Here is a 17,245-nt window from a genome sequence, read left to right as displayed (position 1 = left end):
ATTGTTAGATATTAGATATGTTAACTTTTACTGGACCTTTGCTGATTAATAAGGAGAGCTGAAGATTTAGAGATGAGTTGATAGAAAATGGGGTGAGGTATGGAATGAAGATGTATTTGGATATATTTTAAGAGACACTGATAAGTTGCTAATGTTGAATATACTTGCTGGGGATGAAGGGGGAAGTTTCTTCTTTTTATTCTTTCGTCCTTTTTTCTTTTCTTTTTTTGGGGGGGATTTTTCTTCCGCACTTCTTTTATATATATTTTTTTCTTTTTTTCCCTTTTTTCAATGTATTATGTTCTTGTATTAGTTTTATCTGTTTAATATAACTCTTAATAAATTATTGGGGAAAATGGATATTACTTTCCATTTTTGCAAGGGTTTTTTTTTTCTAGAAATTGATGACACGTACAGTATGTTGTTCTGCCCGTACCAACTGGAAACATAGTATAGGTTCTTTTCACTCTTTTTATGCTATGCAATTGCTGGTAATTTGTAGGCCCAGAAAGGTAATTGTAAAGCAATATGGTTTTGTTTTCAAAATATCTTCTATTTTTTTTTTAAAAAAAGAACAGCCTTCTTTATATGTGCATATTAAGAGAAATCCCCTAGTTTATATCAAGAAATGCTGTGTTTTTGGTGGCTGACTCCATTTCCAGCTTGATATGAAACTCTTAGTTTTCTAATTGTTCTTTAAACTTTCCTTCTTCTTTTATGTAGCAGTATAACACCTAATATAACTTTTCCGCTGTGAGCAGCTCTAGAGCACAAGTATTCCATATCACTATAAAATTTCCTTAATAAACGAATGTCTTTAATAACTTATGGTGTTTTTTTGACCAATGCAGGCATCTATAGGTCTTATGCTGATGCAGTTTATAAGTTTATAAATAAATCTCTTTATAAAGGAAAAGTAAAAAGAATAAAGGAAACTTATTTTAAAAAATACGAAAGGAAATTATTAAATTAAATAGATTGGAAAATGGTCACAATTTAGATAGTTTGCTGTGACAACGTCAAGCATTTTACCAAATATTTTACATCATGGAAAAGAAAACCATCATACACATGCACTTTTCGATTCTTTTGAAATCAGGTTAACTGACCTCTTGCCCATAATCACTCAATTTTCAGAACATATTATGAGTTTTTAGAAACGTATCTTTAAAATGAAGCTTTTCCCTTCCATACATATTATAATTAACATGAATATATTAAGTGCCAAGGTACAAAAACAAGTTTCTTTAAAAAGATCTGGCACAGGTATGGCAATAATCAGAATGGAGTAATGTTCCAGAGATGCTTGATATCATTGTAAACTTTGACTTGATAGAACTCATTGAAAGTCATTGAGGGATAAAAACAACCTAACTCCTTTTTTTTTCTGTTTGAATTACAGGTTTAAGATTTTTGCGAGCTCTTAGGCTGATTCAGTTCTCAGAAATCTTACAGTTTCTGAATATTCTTAAAACAAGGTAAGGCATTAATATACATAGATAAAATTAAGACAGACAGATTCGACCTGTTGCATAAAGGCTAATTTCACAGTCCTTTCGAGAATTAAAAGGACAAGATCTGGACAATGAGATCAAGTCTCATTTTCAAATAGGAGCCAAAATTTTATTTGAATTGCTTTTGGTGCAGTTTGTAATTGTAATGAATTAATGATCTGTCCTGGTAATGGATATTTGATAGAAAAAAGAAAGAATGAGTGCTTATTCTGAAAAAAAAACAAACACCCTTTCAATTAAATGAAGTTGTAGTAAATCCAACTATTCAATGTACTTGGAGTGTTTCTTTTTACTCCTTTGTGTATATCCTGAGATCTTTCATCAAATTCGGCTCTTGTATCCCCTTAACGGCATTCGTGGATTAATTAATTGCTGGCACACATACAATGGATGCTCCGGAGTAAATCAAATTAAATAAATAAGTTACAGACAACATTAACACAAAGTCAAAAGCAGAATGATATTTCCAATTTTTTTCCATTTTTTAAAAAATATTTTGTTGATCCAGTAAACTAGTAGGACAGTAAAGCACAGAAGTCCTAAACAGAAATAGCAGATCTTTTCTCACACACACACACACACAAACACACAAAAACTACCACAGAACATATCTAGAATCCAGAGAAGGCTGGAGTGAGAAAGATTGGGAATGGACAGATGGACTCTGGTTAGGGAGAAGCAAAGCAAAGTTATATTGATAAGTCAGTATGTATGTGTGTGTGTGTGTGTGTGTGTGTGTGTGTATATATACACATACACATACATACATACACACATACACATACACATACACACATACACACACATACACACTCACACATACATACATACACATACACACAACACATACACACTCACACATACATACACACATACATACATACACATACACACAACACATACACACTCACACATACATACATACATACACACATACATACATACACATACACACAACACATATACACACACATACTGTACACACACACACAAACAGGTTCTCTTGTCTCATCCATGTTCAAGAGTGGAACTACCATCAGCCACCTCCTCTACATGGATGACATCAAGCTGTATGCTAAGAGTGAACGAGACATCGACTCACTGATCTACCTGACATGGATCTACAGTGAGGACATTTGGATGTCATTCAGACTGGAGAAATGTGGCCGCGTGGTAGTAAAGAGAGGGAAGGTAGTTAAGACTGATGGGGTGGAACTACCAGCAGGCCACATAGCAGACATATAGACTGGCTACAAGTACCTTGTTATCCCACAGTCACATGGGAACCACGATGAGGAGGCAAGGAAGACAGCAACATCCAAGTGCCACTAAAGGATATGACAGGTCCTAAAGAGCTAGCTCAATGGGAAGAACAAGATCCACACCATCAACATGTATGCCCTGCCAGTCATCAGATACCCTGCCGGTAGAGTGAGCTGGCCAAAGGAGGACATGGAGGCTGCTGATGTGAAGACCAGGAAGCTCCTCACAATGTATGGAGGCTTCCACCCCAAGTCCAACACCCAGAGACTGTATGCCAAGTGGAAAGAGGGAGGGCAGGGTCAAAGCCACTGTCCTGAATGAGACCCAGAGCATCCAGGAGTACATCAGTAAGATGGCACCTAAAGATGAGCTGTTGAGAGAATGCTTAAGGCAGAAGCAGACATGGGAGGATGATCAAGCAGAGGAAGTGCCATGGCAGACAAGTGGCTGGAAAGGGCTGGACTAAAAGACAGCCCTGAGGCACTGATCATAGCAGCACAAGAACAGGCACTAAGCACCAGATCCATAGAAGCAGGGGTCTACCACACTAGACAGGACCCAAGGTGCAGACTGTGCAGAGAGGCCTCAGAGACAGTCCAACACATAGTCGCAGGGTGTAAGATGCAGGCAGGAACAGCATACACTGAACAGCACAACCAAGTAGCTGGCATTGTGTACAGGAACATCTGCATGGTGTATGGGCTAGACCCTCCCAAGTCCAGATGAGAGATTCCACAGAACGTTGTGGAGAATGACAGGGCTAAGATCCTGTGAGACTTCCAGATCCAGACAGACAGGCAGGTACTGGCCAATCAACAGGGCATCATAGTAGTAGGCAAGGACCAGAAGACAGCGGTGGTTATAGATGTAGCAGTGCCAAGTGACAGCAACATCAGGAAGAAGGAATATGGAGAAGCTAGAGAATTATCAGGGGCTGAAGGGGGAACTAGAGAGGATGTGGAAAGTGAAGGCCAAAGTGGTCCCAGTGGTGGTAGGGGCACTCGGGGGGTGACCCCCAATCTGGGAGAGGGGCTCCAACAGATTCCAGGAGCCGCATCAGAGCTCTCTGTCCAGAAGAGTGCAGTGCTAGGAACAGCTAAAATACTGCACAGAACCCTCAAACTCCCAGGCCTCTGGTGGAGGACCTAGGTTGAGGAAGACACACTCCACTCATAGGGATGAGAAGGGAATTTTTATCTCAAAGGTAAAAACTAATACAAACTAATGTAAAGTAAGAAAGACAAAAGAATAATAAAGATACAAAGGGAAAGCTAAACATGCAAGAAAGAAAAAGAAAAATAGAAAAGAAAGAAAAAAGATACAAAGAAGTGGCTTCCAATCTTCTTTACAGCAGTTAAAAGTACAATTATGAATTTACCTCTTCCTCTAAAGTTAAAGCATGTCTCTCTTCTATCCTGTCTAAAATCTATCCTGTCTAATCATCAAAACCATAAATCATAAGTTCATTTTTTTCTGTTTTCCACAAAAAGTCCATGAAAGGTTTCCAGTCAGCAATAAACGTAGATACTGTCCTTTCTCTAATCAAAGAAGTCGATTTGGCCATCTCAGCGAGTTCAATAATCTCGCTGCAGTTATTATCTACACAAAAAAAAAAAAAAGAGTTCCATGACTTTTTTCCAACTGTTTTTGGTCCATCGGTCCCAAGGGGAAGACTTCTGGTCTCAATTGTATATTAATCTTTATACTCCTCTGAATCAGTATATGTATTTGAGTCCTATTTACACATAATTTTCAGGAGGTGGTCTTTTTTTCCCTATTCTGACTTGCTACATTTATTTATCCCCTTACTTTGCTTTATCCTTTCCTGAATTAAATGAGGATTCACTAAAACTTCAGGGGTTTAGGCTGGGCTCAAGCAGAATTAGGGCAGCACAGATGTCTCTGACAACTTATAGAGCAGAAAAATAATGGTGACTAATCCACCTATTTTTAGAATTGGGGCTGAAAAGACAAAAGATAAATCTTCTCCTTCAAAGGCAGGAAGCCATTCTGAATAATCCTGTGTCACCTACAAACAAACAAACAAACAAACAAAGAAAAAGAGCTATTGAAAAACATCTTGGGGTGGGAGGGCCGCCAGTTCATCTTGGGGGTGGCTATTATAGATCTCTCCCCAATAAACAAGATCTATGCTGCTGGATTTTATATTTTTATATAGTATTTATATTGTAATTATGTGTTTTAATTTGGATTGTAAGCCGCCCAGAGTCCCCTTCTCAGGGGAGATGGGCGGTGATGGAAATTTGAAATATCATTAAATAAATAAATAAATAAATATCAGTGTCCATTTCAAGATGGCACATTTCTTTTCATGAATCAGGAACAGTAATGATATGTTGTTGATGATGATGATGGCGACAAAATCATTTGCATGTGTATTTGAAATATTCAGTACTTCAGTATCACATCATGAGGCAGCAATGTTCAGCTGAGTACGTATTTTCAACAGATGCAAGAACTGGCCTGCAGAACATACAATATTTACACAATGTTATACAATACAATGCTAATTAATATTAATGTTGATCTTAAAGATGAGGTGCACGTATAATTCAAACGGAGAAGTGAGAGGCAACTCAAACACATGCACACGTCGCAACCAATTCATTTGGCTGTTCACTGTTATACAATGAAAATGTGTAAACATTTATCCATCCTTTCGGTTGTAAGGAAAAACGCCAAAAGTTTTCAAACTGTGAAAGTGTTTTCAGTGCCTGAGGAGGCATGCTTTGCAACTATGAAGTCCCCATAGCACTAGATTCATTTTGGAAGGTGGCCACATTCTCTGGCAAAATACAACACCAACTGGTCGGGGCAGAATCCAGAAAAATAATCTGAATTGGTCTCTCTGTGTTGGAAACACCTCCATACAGGCAATAGTATGAGGTGGTTTGCCATTGCCTCATTTCATTTTTTTCTAACTTTCTGTAAAGGCTGCAGTCCTAGGACGTTTGATTGTCTAACTAACCAGGTCCGGCCCTGCTCTGCTTTTCAAGATCAGCCTCTGCTATAACGTTTTCTACATGGACAGATCCATGTAGTTTTCTTGGCAAAAATACAGAAGTGGTTTTGCGTTGCATATTTTGGGGATTTTATATTAAAAAAAAAATGAATTCCCATCTACCTTGGGATTGAAAAAAACCCATTTTTAAGATGAGCCAAGATTGACTTGGTGCTTCCATTTAGCTGTGAAAAAAAAGATCTACTTCCTAGATATTACGAACTGTTGTTGTTCATTCATAGACATATTTTCCCCACCAGTAAAGCACTCAAGATTTAAGACTTATCAGCTGTTCATTTTTTTTAGATTTTTAACTGTTTGCTATTTTAGGTGTATCCTTTGTTTATTGAAAGGTATGTTGAACCTGTTTTCCAGTATGATTCTTTAATGCTGAGAACTGACCTGTCAGTTGGATGGATGGGAAGGAAAGACTTGAAAAAAGTTAGAGAATATTTCGGTAAAAACAAACTCTGAGAAGCATTTGTTTGTTTCTCTCCTTTTCTTTCAACCAGTAATTCCATCAAGTTGGTGAATCTGTGCTCAATATTTATTAGCACATGGCTGACAGCAGCTGGATTTATACATTTGGTAAGTATGCTTGGAAAATGCTTGTTTGGGGAGGTTTACGTTTATTATGAACTAATCCGGCTATAGATATTTAAAAAAAAATCATCATGGGTTTCTTCCACAATTTTTGGTGGGAACTATGTACTGCTGTTCAGCAAAATGTAATAGGAGCATTTTCCCCCAGCCATTTTCAGATTTTTGATGCAGGACTCCTGTGTTCCTCTCAATATTACTAGGGATAGTTAGTGATAGTATCTTTTCCCTCTCATGGAGAAATTCTTCTGAGAGGAGAAAAAGAGCAAACAGCATGAAAGACCCTGATTTTCTCTGGTGTTCAAAGCCCACAACTGCTTTGCCTGAAAATAATAACTACTGGAAGAGAAAGCTAGAAGATTTTTGGGTCTAATTTTGTAATTCTGGAGAACTTTGACTGAATTTGACAATAACAACAACAAGCCACTAAGTGGCAGTGTGGTCTTAGAAACAAGAAATAAAACATGGTGTCAGATACAAGACAGCCTCTTATAAAATATCAAGAACTTCATACTGTAGATTACTAATATTTGCAATACACACACAATGCTCATTTTCTCCTGAAAATCAGTGTAGAGTGTCGCCTGCTTGAATTAAAATACATTACATCTTGCCCAACACTTCTTTGAGGATTAGCTCCCAAATGTGCTGTTGAACTATTATTTGGAAACAGGTCCTACCTACCAGAGACCTGATTTTGGGGGGGATCAATTCACATTTCCTCTTTTGTGGGTTGAAACATGGTCTTGAGTGACAGTTATTGTGGTAACTCTTTGCTGAGGTAACAGCACCTATTTGCTACTGAATTTTGTGACTCCTTGGGGACGGATTGAATGAGTAGTTTGCCACAAAGTTTTGTGGACTGGAATAAAGGAGTGTCTGCGAGGAGGGTGAGCACCAGAAAAGTAAACCTGGCAGCTACAACCACATGACTGAAGCCCAGTTGTGTGGTCATGCACTCCATCTTGACTATCTTGATCACCTGTGCTAGTTCTAACTGTCAGTTATATTTAAACATAGTTGTATATTTCATAATCTTGTTGTGTAGCAATGAACTAGTTTATTGGTTATCAGACTTCCATCCTGTCCTCCTAGAAATTCCAGTTGGGTATCTAGCAATGGTTACTATTTTAGGATGATTCCTAACCTTTTTCCTACAACAAGATTCTGTATTTGGATCTAACCACTATATAACCCAGTTGATTTCATATAAAGAAAAGCATTTGCCCATTGAGTTCTTAAGGTTTAGAGCACTCAACATCATAACAGCTGGATGAGATATTACTAATAAGCCCTTGGTAAAAGGGGAATTTGGCTTTGGCTCGTCCATGAGATCATATCTGAGTTGGATTTCCCCCCCCCCCCCCAAATATTAGTCATCAGTACATTCAGATTCATGAATGGACATAAATTAACCCTTTTGCATTGCAGAACATGAAATATTTATTTGCTGTTATCCTTTTGTTATAGGTGGAGAACTCAGGGGATCCGTGGGAAAATTTCCAAAATAACCAAGCACTTACATATTGGGAATGTGTTTATTTGCTAATGGTTACTATGTCCACGGTTGGCTATGGAGATGTTTATGCAAAAACAACACTTGGTCGTCTTTTCATGGTTTTCTTCATCCTCGGGGGATTGGTAAAATATTTACGTTATATTCTGCCTTTTTTAAATGTAACAAGTATACAGTAACTTACGACTTCAAAATACATATCCCATTATTGCATTTTGAAGAGCTATTTACTGAACTAAAATACGAGAACAATGGGTATAAGGCTTGCAGAGATAGTAAGGGCTTTTAAGAATTCACAGCACTAAGCGATGATGAGGGCTGTGCAGACTTTGAAAATCATTTGGAAATGGTGTTTTGGACCTCACAGATGCCCAGCACCATTCTGCTGTTCATGGAACCAGCCTGTTGTTTCGCAAGCTTCCGAGCAACCCTGGGAAAAAGTGCCACTGCTTTCAAAGTGGGCTGAACGTTAGTGAGGAAATTCCCTGAAGCAGTGCAACTGTTTGGAGGCTCAACAGAAACCCAAAAGGAAAGAAAAGAAAGAAAAGAAGCTTTAACAAAAAGCAAGGAGAGGTTTGGCTTGCAGTTGCACAAGGTCCAAAGTATGCCACTGAAATTATTTTGAAAGTACGCACAGGCCCTGTGGCTAGTGGTTAATACTGCACTGGCGAGAACAGTCCGGGTGAAATTAGTTGCGATTTCAAGAACGTTCCCTTCCCTTCTGTGTTCCTTCCCAAAATTCCAACAAACACTGTGGCTTAGGATCTTCTTTAAAGAGCTGTTGTCTGGGTTCATTATCCCAGGCAGTGGGAAAAGCAAATTCCCAATCTTCTTAACAGCAACAATGTCAGAGGCTAAAGTAGTCAGTCCTTACAAATTTCCTAACAGATTGGCAAATAACGCTCCTACAATGCAAAGAGACCTGCAGGGAGGGTAAAAGAAAGTCCAGATATCAGCTGGATGATCAAGGCCTATATGATGCACTTAAACAAAGAGCAGGACTTTGATTGTACGGAAGCCATCTTGACTCTCTGGGCCCCCTTGCAGGCGCTCCTGCTGTGGGGCTGAAAGAGCTGCATAAGGACACTGAGCACAGATGACCCAAATGTAGAAAGGTATTGTCCCTGAACAAACTGCCTACTTTTTTTTCCTCAGGGCCAAAGGCACCCTGGTAGCTTTGCATTTTTGTCTTAAAAATCAACAAATGGTAGGGTTGAAATATAAGGTAAGTGAGTTTTTCAGCCCAAGGTGTGTGTGTGCAGAGATGTCCATGGTGTGTATGTGTAAACACATATATATTTACGTACAGTATTACTGTCATACAAATAACTAAGCTGTGCACACACACACCTCTCTTTTTAGTGATTTTACATCAACGTTTTTGTATATTTCCATTTATTTCCCCCAAAAAGGTGGATATTGAGGCCAACGTTACTGGCGGCAGCTCTTTGAAGCATCCAGCCACAAGCGAGATGTTTGTTGCACAAAACATGGCAGAATCCGTTTTTTTTCTCCTTGTTGCCTTTTTTCCCTTTTCCATCCTTACAAGTTCTTAACCATCTTTCAAAAAGATGAACTTGAAAACAAAATTACACTGTGTTCGTTTTCATGCGTGCAGAAAACCACTCTGCGTCTGCTCTGTCATCTTTGAATATGGGGAAAAGAACCTCCTCTGTCTTCTCTAAAATAATAATGCAAACACCAGTAATAGAAGAGACATTTTGCTTCGTTCTGGCTTTGTGGGGTGCTTGGACAGTAAATAACCTTTGGAAAATTCCGCTCACCCCTTTCTGAAAACACAGCGCTATTTTATGCCTTGAATGCCACTTTGACTCAATTTTGTTCCTGTTCTTTTTTTTTGCATTGTTTTTCATTCCTGTCTCCCTCTTTTGACCATTTTCTGTAGTTGAGCAGATGTGTCCCTCTTAAAAGACCAGCGTTGACTCTGAACATTCTTGTTTTGAGATGAACGCTTTTTACAATCTTTTTTGAGGAAAGACTTGATAGACCTATGTCTTGCATTTTCAGATTGTAAGGATGATGTATCTTCTTATAATATTCGTCACACCCTTCCCTTCCTTTGGCCTCTCTTTTTAGTCTTTTCTTCTGTCTCCTGTCTTCTTCCTTAGGCCATGTTTGCCAGTTACGTCCCTGAAATCATAGAGTTAATAGGAAACCGCAAGAAATATGGTGGTTCCTATAGTGCGGTTAGTGGAAGAAAGTAAGTATTCCCAGGAGTTCTGCTGCCTTTGCTGCAGCAGGACACTCTCTGCATGCCATTTTCTTTTCTTTTCTTTTTTTTGCTTTTCTTTCACGCATGTAGGCAATGTTTGCGCGCTACGTGCCAGAAATTGCTGCTCTCATCCTTAATCGGAAGAAATACGGCGGAACTTATAATTCAACCCGAGGCAGAAAGTAAGTTGAAAGAACTAAAAGAAAAAGAGAGGCAGGCTGAGAGACCAGTGGAACTGGAGCCCCACATGGTGGTGACATCTGACATGTAGATGCCTTCCCCCCATGTCATTTTGTGTTACATCTAGGTTCAGGGCTGGGTGTATCTTGTTGTCATCAAATGTCGTACCTTTCCTAAGCTTGCCGTGCTCAGGTGCAAGCCACCATGGTTTCTTGTTTTATACATGAATGGCACACCATATCAGGACACAGTCTGCACAATCTGAAAAACCCTGCTCTTCATAATTGGTACTCTAGTCAGATTATGAAATTAAAGAGTGATATCTCACTTTATGGATGTTTGTGGTTGCTTTTTAAGTCACCAATAACATCTACCGGTCGTCGTCAACTTACAACCATTTGTTTAGGGACCGTTTGAAGTTATGACGGTGCTGGAAAGAGTGACTTATGACCCGTCCTTGAACTTATGACTGTCATTGTGTTCCCATGGTCATGTGATCAAAATTCGGGTGCTTGCAACTGGCATGTATTTACAATGGTTGCAGCGTCCCAGGATCACGAACTACTGCCACAAAAAATGTTGTAAAATCAGGTGCGGTCATACGATGCCTTGCTTAATGACTGCATCACTTAATGACAAATTTCCCAGTCCCTATTGTGGTGGCAAGGAAATGTCCACCTGTATCTGCTGTGTGCTCATCTTGGCAGGGTACAATGGTAGGTGTCCTTTGTTTATGCTCCTGCAGAACTACATATTCTTGAAAACTCCCAGTTGTGCAAAGAGGCTTCATAGTATACAAGTGTACAAACCTAGGGGCTTAAAAAACGATTGCCATAATCATACAGATAAAATAGTTCCAAACAGGTATGTAATCAGGTATGTGGCTATGAGAGTTCCACCTAGTACTAAACATTTGGTGACCTCTTTTAATACCTTAGGGTCCTCAGTACCAAGGCCCCTGGAGCAGAGAGCCCCAGTAGGGAACAAATGGAAGCATATTGTTTCAGGATGTATTGAAATCCATTTCTCCCCCCCCACCGCCCCAAATTAATATTTCATTAGTAACATTGACATATAATTATATGTTCTCAATTAACCAGTTCAGTTTGTGGACATAATCCACATTGACAGTACAGTTAGACACAGCTCTTCATTGATTTCACTTTATCTCAACGATCTAATTTTTATTTGAACCACAGTGTATCTGACCTTAATTAGTGACATGAAGAGTTTCTGAAGATCCCTGAAGTATGCTAACTGTAATTATGCCAAGTTTGCTAACCTCAAATTGCTAAATTTGCTAAACTCACTTCGAATTATCAGCAATAATTAACTTATAATAAGAAGGTTCTTAACACCCCCTACCAATTTTTAGAAATTAATTGTTCTAAATTTCTATAATATCACATTCATATTATACTGGTCAAGGAAGTAATCTGTAGACAACTTTACCATTCCCAGTTGGTATAACTAACCCTATATCTGTTTCTGATGGTTGGTATAAATAAACTGAATTCCCACTTGCCTTTTCCCAAACTATAGAAAATGGCATTTTCTAGCCCTCTCCTTTTTAATCAATTTTTTTGTTTTTGTTGTTTTCTCTTCATCCCAGAACCTCCATTTTTTTATTTGAGAGTATCTTGAAATCATGAAGCCCTTGTTATTTTCTGATGTGAGATGATATAATTATGATGATAATGGAGCCATCTGCTTTTGCTTTCACTATTGACAAGATCCAAAAGATATATAATCATATTCCAGCTAATTCCAAACAAGTATTTAATTTCACTGGCATTCCAGGATCTTTAAGTGCACTTCTGCAGATGCTTAGCATTTCATTTCAAAATGAAATTCATTTCTTTTCCTGCTGTTGAGATTACTCTGATGCACCCTATTCACCAAAAATGCTGAAAGCCTAATGCTGTCAAAGGAATTGTCATGAAGAATTCTGTAAATCAAAACTGAACTGAAATTTCAATCCAAATTCAAATATTTTTGGAGCACTGACACTCACACTTTGCTATTCTAAATGTGAATTCAAGTTTTGGAGTTGAAAATGTTTTTGATCGCATTTAAAATACTTGACATACTCTTCTCTTAATTATCAGCAGCTGAAAGCCAATCTACAAATCAGCAGATTTCAGACTCCTAAAGCTCATATTTTCCAGATATCTTGCAAGTACAGTTCTTAGAATTCTGAGCTGAAAAACTAATGGATACTAAACTAGAACTTTGTTCATGTATTTATTTCCACTACTACAGAGTTTACTCCATGGGGGAATATTCCGAGATTTGATATCCCTTTCCCGCAATCCAAGATGATACTGACATTTGGCAGAAAATGAAAGATCTTGCAATTCCTTCTAAACGTAGTGAAAGAAGAGTTATGCTAGTTATGGCTTAATCCATTTGCTTTCACCGGGTTTAATCGAACACTTTTTGCTAGATTGTGCTTTTTAAGTACAGTTTCAGCTTGTCCTCCTCCCCAAGAGGAGCAGTTAGGTAATAGTGTTTTCATATTTCATCTAGTTTTCTTCAAGGTTAGTGAAGGCCCTGCAAGGTTTTTAAATGAGCTGCATTATTTTAACGTATTCCTCAGCAATAACCCCTACTGAATTTAGTGAGATTTACTCACAGGAAGCTGTATATGATTTCAGTCTAAGTTGGGTCAACAGTGAGTACAGTATTATGAGACAACAGAGTGAAAGGGATTCACGCTCCACATAGATGCTTGTGCCAATAAATAGCATTTTCAAGAAGCTAGCATTTAAGAGAATATGTTTTGTCACTCATGCCCAGCATTGGTCTGGTAGACCTAATCTCCAAATTCCCACATCCTGTTCCTTTTGACAACTGGTTTATAAGCTTCCCTGCTGGCTTGGGGCCTTGCTAAATTTATTTTATCTCTGTGGGCTTTTTGTTTACTTTTTAAAATGCACTCTTTGTTTGTCTCTCTTCATCTGTCTCTTTTTGCCTGTACAGTTTGTTGACTAGAGCTGAATTTTGTCATCAGTGCACAGATTGTTCGACTTTATGCATTGTTTCCTGGTTCAAAAGCTAATTTCTAAATGCCTTGGAGAAGCCCTTTGCTCACATACATCTTTCTTCAGAGCATAGGAGTTTGGGAACGGCACAGTGAAAAGCCATTAGCAGTCCTATGTTTGATATTGGTTTTGCAGTCAGTAGAACAAGATTGATGAAATGTTATGTTTGGCTGAAAATTTGAGTTTTCCTTTGGAATTCAACGTTGAGAGAATGGGCTGTCAGAACCAATAAGTTTTCCATTGCTTTGGATAGAAGGCATGTGGTAATAATTAGCAGTGTACGGTCTTTAGCTGAACAACTCAGCACAGACTTTGGCAGCAAACTTAATGAAGGAATACAGTTTTGCAATTCCTAATGTCAAAAAGTTTCCAGATAAAATGTAATGTATTTGAAAAACTGGAATCACTAAACTTTGTTGAAAGATGTTATTCAGAGTCTAATGGAGAATTTTCTTCTCTCAAAAAGAAGTATTCATTAACTTCCTTTGTTTAAACATACTATTTAAATAAGAGATATGTTCGATTATGCGCAGCATGGAGCTTAAAACAAAGCAAATACCATCAGGCTGTTGTTATTCTGCACAGTATTGTTTTGAGCTAGAATTTATATATTTTATTTATTTAAAGAAATCATATGACCTCCCATTCACAGCAGTGACACTGGGTGGCATACAAAGATCGAAACCCAACAATTAAAACAATAACTCACAGCGCCCCAGGTAAATGACACCTTCCAATCATAAAAACACACAAACCTAGCCCAACCTTTGGCCTAAGCGTCTAGGGAAACAGCCAGGTCTTCAGTGCCTTACAAAAGGCCAATGAAGTTGGGGTCATCTGGACCTCTGTGGAGATGCTGCTCCACAAGGCAGGTGCTGGCACAGAGAACCCTGGCTCCGACATGATGACATTGCTTAACAGAGGGGACCCAGAGCATCCCCATTCTGCTAGATCTGGTTGGTTGAGCAGAAACAATGAGAGAAAGGGAGTCCCAGAAATAACCTGACCCTATGCTATGCAGGACTTTATAGGTGACAACCAGCATCTTGCAGTCAGTGTAGCTAGCAGAGCAGTGGTGTTACACGGGCATATCATGGGACGCCAAAAGCCGCCCATGCCACTGCATTCTGGACCAGCTGCAGTTCCAACTGTTCTTCAAGAGCAGCTCTATTTAGACTGTGATACAGTAATCCAAACGGAAGGTGACTAGGGCATGATCATTAGGATCATTAGGAGCAAGGCCTCCCAGTCCAGAGATGAGCGCAATTGGTGTCCAAGCCAAACCTGCTTAAACCTCCTCCCAGCCACAGCTACCACCTTCTCTTCAAACAGGAGTCCTGAAGTCCAGCCCAACAAGCACATTAACCCTGATACCAAAGCCACGTCTTAAGGACTTTAGCTGAGTGGCAGTTGCTTCTATATCATAAAGTAAAATACTTGGTACAAAGTTTGGATGAGGAAAAGGTTTGCTAAGTTTTTATTTGCTCTTTTTGATAGAGAAATCTGGAATTGGAGATCTTTTCCACCTTTAAGATGTGTGGACTTCAACTGTTGAAGAGTTGAAGTCCACACATCTTAAAGCTTTAAAGTTTGAGAAACACTGCTCTAATGCAAGGCTTCTCTCTCTCATCTCAAAATGTAGTACAGATTGTGTGGGAATCATAAAGCCTCCAGAAATGGCTTGAAGCTTAAAGCTGGTTAAATTTAGCAGAGAAAAGAAAAAGATTTGAGTGATGGGTCAAAGCTCATTACATGCTTTATTTTTGTAAAATCACCAATTCTGTCTTTGTTTTCTAGTTTCAGTGATCTGAAACAGCAAGGCTTATAAGAGAACTGAGATGCTACTGTGAATTGACCAGAATTTAAAAATCTGGTGTTCTCCAGATTGCTTGCTGCAGGGAATTATGGATGTTGAAGTCCAAAATATCTGGTTGGGGAAGACGTTAATAGATAGCCAGGGCCTAGATGATTTTGCTTCCTTTTTCAATTCATTGATTAAAAGTTCATTTCAATTCATTTCCATCTTATTTTGTAAAATTGGGAGTGGTGGAAGGTTGTGCACACTTTTTAAATGTACATATTGTGCATATCTTTGCACAGAGATTTCATCTGCACATGTTTGCACACACATTTCTCTGAAATGCGTATGGTGCATGCCTTTCACGAATTAAAACACATTTTGTGCATGTTCTTCATTTATGTATGCATTTTGGTACACCTTTTGAATTACCAACCTCATTGCAAAATTCCGAACTATGTCAGGTTTCAACACACGTTCTTGACAGACTGGTTGCATTCTCCATCATTTTGTTCTGCCTCAATTGACTCTTTTATCAGTCCATTTCTTGATGTGGATGGGAAGGCCCTGAGAAGAAAACAGTCATGAAGTTAGATAAGAAGTTTGCAGTTGTCTCTCTATCACCTGGAAATTTCAAGTGACTATAATGTCAAGAGTTGTGTGGTGTTTCAGAAATAATCACAAAAGGTGCTCTGGAGCATGAAAGTCCCATATGTCTCAACTCTTTACAGCAGCCACTTCTTTCTAAGGGTAGTGTGGCTGTTTTCTGAAGATGCCATATGGTCCTGGAAAAAGATGCGGCTGTTCTAAGGAGCCACAGACAGGCACTATATTCAGGACCTGACGCTCTGAAGCACCCTTTTCTAATTGAATCTGAAGTGCTGCACTGCCTTAATAATGACTCTATTTGCATACATGTCTAGTATAATTATTTTTGCAAGCAGGAGGAAGAAATCCACTATTGAACCATGAAGTAAGCCAGTTCAGTATCATTTCACCACCACACAATAGTATGTGTGCCTGTGCCATTTAAAATATTTGAGTTTGTTCCCCAGTGAGTCATTTTAAGTAATTGGTCATATTAAGGCCCTCTCTCCTCAAGGAAGATCATTGCCCAATATACTTTATCATCACAAAATTGCTACTCTCAGATGCTACTTTGAGGCACGTCTCTTCCCTTTTTGCATATATTTATTTATTTTCTGTATTTATTCATGTATGCCTGTGCCATAGAGCATTCCTAGGCCATCCCCTCTCAATAGATTCTGGGCAGTGAACTGTACAACAGAAACAAGGCAACTAGAACAGCAGTTGGGTTCCTATAAAATAATTAAAAATACATCATGGCATCCCCATTCAGCTAGGACCAAAACTGTTTCTACCCGCTTACAAAAAGCCAAGAGGGTGGGGCTGGGTGTCTTTCTGGGAGAACAGTGTGCCATAAAAGGGAAACTACTAATGAGAAAACTGACTTCTTCAGAATGTCCTGTTCAGACTATGAGGTGGCCAGGCAGGTTTAATCTCAAAAAATACTCTTTATTAAATAACTATTTACAATAAATAAATCCTTATGGTCAAGAGGTAGACTGGTTTTGATCAAGAGCAACTGGGTAGCAACGAGGAAACCGGCAAGGTTGCAAGAGGAAGCTGTGGTAAAACAGCGGAGCAGGATTCACTGATGGAGGCTGGGAGGCTGGAAGAAGCTAGGGCACGTGGCACTACTGGAACTGGAGACGAATGTCCACAAACACCACTTGAACTAGGCTGGCACTGGGAAGCTGGGTGAGACCGAACTGGACCCACCGGACAAGACTTGGGTCTAGCAGCAGGACTGGACTGGGCTTGGTGACTCAGGCTGGACTGGAGACTCTGGACTGGAGACTCAGAGCAAGGCTGAGAACTCAAAGCAAGGCTAGACTCAGCTGAAGATTCCAGACTGAGCTGGAGACTAGGCACATGACTAGGCTGGACTGGAGGTTCTGGACTAGGTGAAGGACTAGACACACGACCAGACTGGACCACAGGTTCTAGGTCAGGTTGCAAACCTGGTTCATGACAACAGATGCGAAGTTCCT

The 17,245-nt window shown here is 39.1% G+C and overlaps 1 protein-coding gene across 4 annotated transcripts in view; it reads left to right on the top strand.

The window, feature by feature from the left end:
• The window catches only part of KCNMA1 (potassium calcium-activated channel subfamily M alpha 1), a 542,368-nt gene that overhangs the window by 324,027 nt on the left and 201,096 nt on the right, over positions 1-17,245 (top strand). For all 4 annotated transcript variants that reach the window (XM_063307681.1, XM_063307680.1, XM_063307683.1 and 1 more), the window contains exons 6-9: positions 1,403-1,478; positions 6,312-6,387; positions 7,870-8,040; positions 10,045-10,136. In XM_063307681.1, the coding sequence (XP_063163751.1) occupies positions 1,403-1,478; positions 6,312-6,387; positions 7,870-8,040; positions 10,045-10,136 (415 nt within the window). The remainder of the gene's footprint in view (positions 1-1,402; positions 1,479-6,311; positions 6,388-7,869; positions 8,041-10,044; positions 10,137-17,245) is intronic.

Source organism: Candoia aspera, chromosome 6 (assembly GCF_035149785.1).
Source record: "Candoia aspera isolate rCanAsp1 chromosome 6, rCanAsp1.hap2, whole genome shotgun sequence".
Taxonomy (NCBI): Eukaryota; Metazoa; Chordata; class Lepidosauria; order Squamata; family Boidae; genus Candoia; species Candoia aspera.
This window is presented reverse-complemented; position numbering and strand designations above follow the sequence as displayed.